At 36.6% G+C, this 10832-nt stretch overlaps 1 protein-coding gene across 1 annotated transcript; it reads right to left on the reverse strand.

The window, feature by feature from the left end:
• Positions 1-80: 80 nt before the first annotated feature.
• On the reverse strand, positions 81-6799 carry LOC141642404 (signal peptidase complex subunit 3A-like). Its single transcript, XM_074451195.1, has 6 exons — positions 6404-6799; positions 6251-6298; positions 2425-2487; positions 1789-1842; positions 1078-1164; positions 81-511 (listed from the first exon to the last, which is right to left on the reverse strand). The coding sequence occupies exons 1-6, from the start codon at positions 6527-6529 to the stop codon at positions 386-388; spliced, it is 504 nt and encodes a 167-aa protein (XP_074307296.1). The 5' UTR covers positions 6530-6799; the 3' UTR covers positions 81-385.
• Between the last annotated feature and the right edge of the window lie 4033 nt (positions 6800-10832).

The raw sequence follows: 10832 nt of genomic DNA on the forward strand, positions 1-10832 counted from the left end.
TTGGGTACAAATTTAATTGAGTCGAGAAGGAAGACATTTGTCGTAGTTTTTCTCTCTATGTTGAAAGTATTAATGTCTCGTAGAAGAAAATAAACAATGTTCATTGCCTACAAAACTATAGTGCAACGTACTATTTGTGATCAAGATTAGGTAAATAACAACTCTCCTATTTTCTCCTCCGAATTCCTTTTCCTTCCAAATTACTCAAATCCAAACAGATGCCTAACAAAAATCTAAATATGCTTCGGAACAATGAACAAGCGGAGAAAAATGAAAACAGGATTGAAGTCAAATTCATCGACATTTGTTTCATTGCTTTTAATCGGTGTCTATCATGCAGTTCAAGATCCTCAACCCGAAATTCTAAACCTGAGCACCTAGCAAATCAAATGTATTCTACAGGAAACCGATATCCTGTCAGTACTTTTTTGCCTGTAAACATCATTCCAGTCTTGGGCATCACGTGCCAATGCAATGTCAAGTTGAACTGCTTGCCTCGCAGATTGCTACCCTGTAATATGTTCAAGAACTTCATCAATCAAGATAACCACTTCCCTGTTTAAACCATAACGCATGAAACATTCTTACAATTAACAAGTACTCGACTACTCGCTGTTCCATTAGATTGCTAACTTTTTCCATTTTAGACCGGCCCAGACATTTTAGGAATCTGTTTTGAAGTTTTTGTCATGGCAAATAAGTGAATAACTAATATAGTATTCCACTTTTTTTAAGACCAACTCACGTCCTTAAGAGAGCCGAATTTACCAAAACGGTAATCATTTGCTCCTTCCCCAATCCTACTTGCATCATTGCATTTGACCATAACCCATGCGATAAGCAGGCGTAAACAATCAAATGGAACAAACAAAAAAACCGATGAGGAAGATACATGACACTTTAAAGAGAGTGTGGTGTACGATGTGACCAAGGCATTACTTCAAGCATTAGCAATTTGAGTCAAAATTCTGAAGTGCAGCCTCAGGAACCGTTTTATACCATTAAGGCTCTGTTATTGTTGTTGTGGTCCAAACCACCAGGAGACGCAAGGCAACACAGTTTGATGAAAAGGCTTACCTGGTCAAATAACGGGTACTTGTTTCTAAAAGTCGCCCGAATCACAGCGTCTTCTCGTGATTGTATTATTACATCCCAGAGAGAAATCTGTTCCCAAAAGAAATTGTACGACACAGATTTAGATCACCAAAAATGAGCTTGAAAGTTGAAACAGTTTGGCAGGTATAGCCAAAGTGGGTTTTTTTAACTCCCATGCTAACATGAGCATTAGAAACATAGATTGTAACAATCCAGACTGCGGCTTACGAATAGCCAACATACTGATGACAAAAAATCATATTTAGTGTTTCTGGTAATATATACTCCCTCTGTCCCGGTCATTTGTCCCGGTCAGTTGTTGTCCTTTTCCATTTTTGGGTGTCTCAGTCATTTGTTGTCCTTTTTATTTTAAGAATGATTTTGATGAGTAATTTGATCATTCTCATTCAATTTGTTCCACTTGTCATTTAGTTATTGGTCATCTCCTCTTTCTTTGGTCTTTGTGCCAAAACCAAAGGACAACAATTGACCGGGACGGAGGGAGTAGATTGTTAATGTAAAGAACAAGTATATCTCAGTAGAGGGCACTTTAAGGCTTCAACTTTCTAGACAAAAGTTTGGCAGCAACAAAAACATCACAAATGTACATGCCAACAAAGAAAATGATGTTCTATGACGATTTGGTTGATGCCAAAACACAAAATTACTAGACACAGGGAAGTATGTAGATACCTGATTCAGTGCATTTGTAGGGCTTTCGTACTCTGCAGCAACAAAGGCAAAAACCTGTAGGGAATAATTGTACAAGCATTTAGACATTTAGTATTAAAATCTATGTTACTGATTCTGTTGTGGGGTTCGATGCAACACAATGTTGAGTGTCGGGCCACGGCTCTTGCAAAAGTTACATGTTTGGTCTAAAATGAAGTGTGAAATATTGTGTCGTGTAAGAGTGTGAATGTGTTGTTGGACACACGACACGCTGCCAAATTGAAGTGTCAAAATAACATAGATTAAAATAGCACTTTGACGTTTTCATAAAGATGGTTGTAGCATGAGCCTCACAATTCCCATCATAAATAAATGTTTTAAAATTATATGAAGAAAAGGAAAGGTGAGAACAATCGCCAGTCCACCAGACTGCTGCTTGGTAGATTTGGCCTTCAAGGGACAACAAAGAACTAAAGAAGCAGAGGTATCCACAGTTCCACACAAATTGTAGGAGGAAAATGACCACAAATACATAAACTAAAAGATTCAAGGCTCTGTGAATATATTCCGGAGAAAAAACAAAACGCACATGACCAAAATATATCAACAAAAAAACAACAATAGAGAAAGTAGAAGAAAAGGCGTGTGGAACTTCACCTGCTTGGTATTCCAAGTAAACAATGACTGCAAATCTGCTGCAACTTTTAGCTTCATGCTTACCTTCAATAAAAGAAGATAAACAATTACAACTTATACATTTGCCACATGAAAATTCCGTCTTTAATGTTCAAACAACCTTAAATAAAACACCGACAGTTTTTCAAAACACAGAAACTGATGATTCCTGAGTAGCACTTAGACCATCTCCAACAATGATTTTCACTAACTCATCATCTCACTCTCTCATCATTTCTCACTCATCCCCACCAAAAAGACTCCTCCAGGCTCCAACCATGATTTACACCTACTCCTCATCTTACTCTCTTCCGTTGTATTTATCCCATTAAAATTAATTTCAAATACTATTAAGAGTGGTCTCCATTTGTAGAGGAAAATAGATAAATTCAAACTAATATATACTCCTTATTCACTATAATCTTCCCTATTTCCTAAAATGGATTATTCAGGTTTTCTTCTTCTTTCTATTTTAGGAAACTTTTACTCTTATTTTATTCATCCCTCTCTCCTATCACCAAACTCCACCCAACTCTTTTACTCCTATTTTATTCCCCGCCTTAATACTCGTGCCCACACACAAAGGGAAGATTATAGTGAATAGGAGGGAGTATATTTTATATTTATTAATTTTAACAAAAATATCAAAACAAAAAATAAATGCAGCTCTTTGTTTTCTCTCTCCCCTAACAGCCTGACACTCTCTCCCCTTCCCTCTCACATACTCTCTGAGAGCGGGGCCAGGTTGCTGCGCCTTCCCTTCATCATATGTTGCGCAATCCTCTTTTTATCAATTTTTTTGATGCAACAACCCCACTGTTGGAGAGTCACAGACATCTTCTCATCAGTTTTTTTGCTGCGTACCATCTCTCGTTGGAGATGGTCTTAGTGTACTCTATAGTCTATACAACTTGACTTCCTATCAGAATGTTAGGTGTGCTAGGTTTCTACAAGGCATCTCTTCTATCACTCTACTTTGCTTTACTCTTGCAATATTAGCTACTCAGTCCAATTCATTGGAATTGCAACATTTGAAAAATGTTGCTACTCCAATGCGTGGAGGAGGTTTTTTTACTAGGTCCTTCGTTTCTAAAACGGTCTTTATCCTTTTCTCAGTACCCAGTACACTAGTGATTAACTCAAAGTACTAAACTTCAGAGAGTTCATCTAACCCATGTTTCTTACACTCTGCATTTACCCTCGTGTTGTGTGTCCGGCACAAGATAAGCTGCTGACCAGATACGAGACACATGTATGGCAAACCAATATCAGACACAGTCATGACACCGACACTTGACTGATATCCTTATATTAAATTAGGAGAAAGTAAAAGGATGTAATTAATGAATAATAGGGGAGCCTTCGCCAGGAATTCAATTTCTGTACCTTTTTGTTGGTGCATGGAAAGTAGTCTAAATAAGCAAAAAAAAAAAAAATCATTCAGCTTTTGTCGATTGTTTTTCCTTGTGCAAAGTTGCAAACTAAATCAAAAGAGTTGGGATAATTCTATATTAAAAAAAAATTCTACAACTATTATTAAGCTAAAGCGAGGGATAATAATTTCAATATTTGACAAAATGAATTCTGTATTTGTGTGTGTTTACAGAATTTGTCAAGAGATTTGTTTGATCATATCCACATGCAGCTTAAATGTTTTAAACATAGTCAAACACTCGACATCTGTTTCATCGGGCACTGCAAGTACTCGTATATCTGAACAAGATTTGTGAAGACACATACACTGATACACAGAATAATTAAGATGATGAAAGGCGCTTCCGTGGTGTCCAATATAAAAGAAAACAGATACTACATCAACAAACCTCACTTATAGGCAGACAATAGACACAAATAATAATTTAATGAATGTGAAGAGCTGGGCAATGAGAGTAGGGGAAAACAAAGCAGAAAGTGACTTTTTACAAAATTCTTTAAATTCCGGTTCCCAAAGACACGGATAAGAAAAGGGTACTGGAGAATGGGAAAAGAATACCATTTTTAAAGGCATGTTCTAGTTTTAAATAAAATTGAGAGCAGGGAAAAAACCTTGGAAAAAAAAAAACTCGAAAACACCTTTCCCTCACCCCCTTTTGGGAAAGAATCTATGGCGTCCCACTGATGGGAAAACAAATATGGAAAACACCAGATAGATCAGTTCACACAAAACACGTTGGTTGGTTCCTTTGAAGGAATCAATAAGAGTAAGGGTGCTATTGATGTTAGGCGTCCACTAAAGATTACATCAAACTCCAACTGGAAGATGGGAGGATGGCAAATTCAAGATGACTACAAGAAACTATCCTTCTTTTATTTTAGTTGAGCTATCTAGGCCACGAACAGAAAAAATAGTACTACGTGAGATTAGAATCAAGAAAAAGTCAAGCCTTATTATGGAGATTGAATGGGGCCACTGCTTGGAAAGATACAAGAAACAATTCAAACAATACGAATTCAGAAAAACTACACAGAAACATCTAGTGCAAAACAATCGCTTAGAAGAAAGAAACAGGAATCGAGAGAACCCAAGGCAGGAAACAGCATCAGGCTGGTATTAATTCCAAATACATGAGCATGAGCTACGAGGATTGTACAAGAGAATGAAGGGGCGAGAAGTAGATCAAAAAGAGGTTATTGTACTAGCTTAGAAAGTCACAATTTCGAAACACTTAATAATTAGGAGTTCACTCACTGCTCCACTGATGATAAAAAGGAAGAGAAATTAGGACAATCCGACAAGTCCTAATTTAGTCTACCTATCCACTGTCCCAACCCACACTCAAAGGCCAACCACACCTACCATGCCCACTATATCTATCCTTCACACTGACAATAGTGCACCTGAGATACAAAATAGAGTTCTTTGAACTGAATAACCCATTACAGCGTCAATTGTCCAACCAAGACAATGCACAAGTACCAAGCCTCGGACAACACACTGACAGGGTGACAACATACCATAGACCATACAAAAATAAAGCTTTAGTGTCCCAAAATAACGGCTACCATTAATCATTACTGAACCGTTGACACACCAAAGACCATACACCCAAAAAAATCAAAAATAACCTCCAAAGTCCAGCCCCGCCATGACATATAGACAACAACTCCTCCAGCAAACCCCTCGCTCAACACTTAACATATTGTACACCATGATAGGTAGTGGTTATTGGTTACCAATTTTTCCCAAGAAAATCAACGAGCAAAATTCTATCAGAAGCAAATACAGTTAGGGATTTCAAAAATAAAAAATGGTGCAAGACTATAGACATATGCTTCCAAAGTTCAGTTCACTCCTGCTATGCATAAGAAATTTTCAATACTAAACTCGAATCCCCCAATACTATTGACAGACTGCATGCTTAGGAAGAGCTAGGCAACACAATAGCCCCAATGTCGACTAAAAACACCTAACCAACCCTAATCATTCACCAAAACCAACAAAATTCAGGCTGAATTCCTGTAAAATTCACTACCAAGTTCATCATCAAATTCTGCTACGCCTTACTGACTAAATCCACCACTATTTGCACGTCGAACAGTACCGCACTACCGCATATCATCACACAACTTTAAAACTCAATAAAATTCCAGATTATATACATATCCTAGTGTAATCAATGTCAACATCAAAGTGCATCAACCAATAAGTAAATGCCAGCAGCAAAATTACAACTTTGAATCAACCCAATCACAAATAAATAAACAATCAATCAAATACCCAGAAGTATTCTCAACTGCAGTAGAAAAACCCAGAAATCAAAACCCTAGAAAAATCGATAACTGACAATTAATAAAAATATAAAATTACCCCTTCATTGCCATCTTTGGATTTGATAAATCTGTTGAAGCTTACAACCTGATTCATCAAACAACAGCCAAAAAAAATACCCAAATCAGAATCAAACCCTAAATCAGTAGTATGATAGTGAATTGAGAAATTAAAGAAGTAATTGAAAAAGACCTTAATATCAACAGCAGGATCAGGGTGATTGAAAGTATCAGAAAAAGAAGCGACAGCACACATGAATGCAAGAACAGTAACTGCTAATGTTAGCAGTGCATTTGCTCTGTACCCGAATGAATGCATTTTTTATTGATTTGATTTGATTTATTTTGACTGTTAAGACCAGAAATTTTGATGCGTGAATTATGTATACCCCAGAAATTTGGGGGAGAAAATTATACGACGAAAGAAAATTGATTTCTTGGGGAGTTTGTATTTCTTGTGACTTGCGAGTTGCAAAGCTTGTGACGTGCTTGCTGGCCTCTTATTGGCTGAGGGTTGTGTTTGTACTTTTGGAGATTAAGTGCGGGGTGGGTTGGATACTGGTCGGATTTATATGGATTGTGGATGGTTGATTTCGGTTTTGCCACGGACATCTATCAGAGTTATACTTAGAGTTGGCATTGGGCCGTGCTGGGCCGGCCCGCGTGCCGGCCCATCGTGCCTTCCCCAAAAAATGGCCCGGCCCAGGCACGGATATTGGGCTGGTCGTGTCGTGCCGTGCCTGGCCCACTCACCCAAATCCCCGCCGCGGCCCGCTTCTGGCACGCTCAATTTTCGATTTCGTCTTGGGCGTGCCCATGGGCTAATCGTGCCTAAAGACGTGGCCGCCCAATAACCTTAGTGTTTTTTTCTAAATACACTTATTTATATAAATAATGAATATTAACGATTTAAATATATATTTTATTAAATATTAATGTACTTGATGTCTTGATTAGTTGATTACTTGTATTTTTAATGTACTAGATTTAATTAAATAATTAAAAAACGATATTAAAAAATGGAATTTAATTAAATAATTAAGAAACGGGCCAAATCTTGGGTCGTGTCGTGCCAGTCCCGCCGTGCCTGGTTCGTGCCGGACCCTCCGTGCTTGGGCCGTGCCGTGCCTAGGCACGGGAATTTCAAAAAAATGCAGTCGCGGCCCGCCTCAAACCCGTTCGTGCCGTGCATGTGCCATCAGTATTATTCATCCGTGTCGTGCCGTGCCCGTGCCGCCCGCCTTAGCCCGGCCCGGATTGCCATCTCTAGTTATACTAATCAGCAACTCTTTTTTAGGATTGTCCTATAGTATAGGATTATTAGTTAACTAGTTTTAAACCCGTGCAAAATTGCACGGGTATGTATTTGGGCCGGTATTAATGTTTTTGGATGCATTCTTTTTTTTGCATTTTTATTGTAATTATCTAGTTGGTCTAAATCAGTGATTAAATTGCACGGGTATTTATTTGGGCCGTTATTAATATTTTTGGATGCATTTTTTTTTTTTTGCATTTCTATTGTAATTATCTAGTTAGTCTAAATTAATTTCATTTATTCCGAATGTAAAATTATTTCATAGTATTTTTGCTAAGACGGAAATTGTCGCATGTTTGTATTGGCGGACGATTTGAAGAAATTAATTCTTTGCATACCAACGGGTACCACCATAACCTGAATTTCCAAAAAAAAACTGTACAAATGACGTGGCGCATCCTGCATTCAACATTGTCTTCTGAATTAATAAAGATAAGATTATATTTGCATTTTAATTTTATTTTTATAACTCAATCTCTTAGGATGAACTCAGACATATTTAAATGTGCAAGTTATTAAAATATAATATTAGGTTATTAAAATAAAATATTTTTATATAAATATATTGATTATTTTAGTTGGGCCTTTTGTAAATGGGCTAGTCTTATTCATAAAATGGTCCTATAGAATAATTTGTGTATACTAATTTTCATCGATTTCATTTAAAGTTTTCATAAGCGCCTTAGACCATGTTTAACGGTGGTTGAGGAAAAGGTGCGGATTTGATTTTTTTATCACTTTTTTCCTGTCACCCTATAATTTACATTAATTTTTTTAACACGACCAAACATTTATTAATGAAAAGTTATAAAAGTTCTGAAAGTCCTGTAATTTTCACGGGCAAGTAAACTAGTTAACCTATAATATACATTTCTTTTCATCCAAACTTAGGAGACGTTTGGTTCGCATAAAGATATCGGTATAGAATCAGGAATTATACCAGGGTGATATGGGTTTTGAACTTGATTCCTGAAACCTTCTGAGGAATCAAAACTTTTTGTGTTCTATTTTATTGACTTTGATCTATTTACTTATGTACTCCGTATTAATTTTCTCCTTTTTTTTTAAAGGAAAGAAAACTAGGTCAAATAAAATTGACCCATAATATCCTCACGGATGAAAGCGGTAATTAAAAGTAAAAAAAAAAACTTCCAAATTACCCAAAGTAACACAGGGATACAAGGGAAACAAAGCACGACGAAAAAGACTCTCAAAGAAGCCAAACACAAGTACTCCGTATTAATTTTCTCCTTTAAATTTTCATATATTAAATATTAATTAGTTAAAAATTGTATATATATTTTACAGATATATTCTTTTTTTAGTATTTTGATAGTTTTATTCTTAATTGTATTGAAAATGTCAAGAAAAATGATTGTTTGTATTTTTTATGGGGAAAAAGAGCTTAGAAGAATAATTCTATGGATATTACAATTTTTGTGAGAATTTTTTTTCCTTCCTATGATACTTTTTTTTTCAATTTTCTTTTTTATTTTAATTTAGCTCATTCTAAACTCATACCTTATACCATTAATTAGTGAACCAAACACTCCCTAAGTATAATTAGAATAAATGTTAATTTGTCGATTTTGTAAGAATCTTTTGTTCTATTTGTGGACTAACATGGAATTATTAAATATATTTATCTTCTTCACTATAACAATATTACAATTTATTTAACTTTTGATTTATAAAAAAGTAAAAAATAGTTTACTATTCACATATTTGTGATAATATATATACATTTTAAACGCTAAGTTGAGAAGTCTTTGGAATTCTAAAAATAGTTACATGAGGTCGTGACTTCGCTAATGCACTTATTCATTTGTAAAAATGAATTAAAATACTTATTTAACTATGTATAATTATTAATTTGTTTTAAAATAATTAAGGTTATTAACCCATATATTGTACGAGCTTTCAAACTAGTTTATTTAACTATGCAAGGTTTGAATACGAAATTTTATGTTGCGCAAATAAATTATTTTTTTACAAATTTATTAACTAATCTATTTGGACTTTCTGCTATTACGCTAGTCCTGGTCTTACACAATAATTTGTGTTGATTCAAGTTTAGACCCATTATTAACCCTACCTAGACCTCGCAAACGGGTCAATCCGGTCGGGTTCGGGTTGGGCAAGATATTTCGAGTTACAGATTTGTTTCAGGTTTTGTTATCGGGTCTGTTTCAGGTCGAGTCATTTTCTGGTCAATGTATTGAGGGAAAAAAAATCATTTCAAGTCTGTTTGGTCAACTAAAGTTATGTTTTGTCGGGTCATTTTCGGGATGGGTGGTTTCGAGTCCGGATCATTTTTGGGCCGGGTCGGGACAATTCGGGTTCAGGGTCACATTCAGGTGTTGTAGTTCGAATCAATTTTGGATCTCGGATCAGCCTTTTCACGTCGGGTTGATTTTGCTGGGCCTAACCCTACCCGTGCTTTAACTACTCTTATCTCATACAGTATTTCATTGATAGCTCACGTTAGAATATCGTGTCTGTCTTACCCTGCTATACGATCTTATAATTTGGGAAATACTGTTGGAAGTAATGCCTTGAAGAGAAAAAGGCAAGGAATTGGTTTGTTGTCCCATATCGGTGGGAAACAACCTGTTTCTTCTATTTTTATATACTCCCTCTATTGTATGGTTAAGAGAATGGACCAAGGTGGGTTTTGTTGTGTTTGTTGGGCCTGTGGGTTTGGGTCCAACACAGGCGCGCGCGCGCTGGCCCGGCTCGGGCTCGGGTAGAGCACCTGCGGTGCGGGCCAAAGGCCCCCTTTTGTCCTTTTCTTTTTGGTTTTGTGCGGTTCTGATTTGTTTGACTTGTGCGGTTTTACTCAGTCTTTGTGACTGTTAGTGGGTGCGATATTCTCTCCCCACTTTCAGTCCCTTGACTGCTCGGTTTTAGGGAGCTGTTTAGGCTCCTTTACTGCTCTTATTTTTGCTATAAATAAGAGCTGAATCGTCCCTGGAAAAACACACAAACAATCAGAAACATGACCACTCTCTCTTCCTCTCTTATAATTTCTGGGTAAAGTATTATATCGTTCCAAAGCTCTTAATCTCGAGTGGGCGGGTTTAAGCGCTGTAGTGTAAATCCTTGGGGACTACCGCAATCGCCGATCGCCACCACGGTCGTGCCGAAATAGTTTTCAAGGCGGTGGCCTCCGTACCACGTCACTACGAACCTAGGTTATATATTTCGATCTCATCTCCTTATTATTGTTATTCTTGTTTCGTTTTCGCAGCAACAATTTGAAAACTATTTATTTGTTGTTGTCTGCTCTTTGTAACATGTCGTCTGT

The sequence above is a fragment of the Silene latifolia genome, chromosome 2 (genome assembly GCF_048544455.1).
Source record: "Silene latifolia isolate original U9 population chromosome 2, ASM4854445v1, whole genome shotgun sequence".
Classification (NCBI taxonomy): domain Eukaryota; kingdom Viridiplantae; phylum Streptophyta; class Magnoliopsida; order Caryophyllales; family Caryophyllaceae; genus Silene; species Silene latifolia.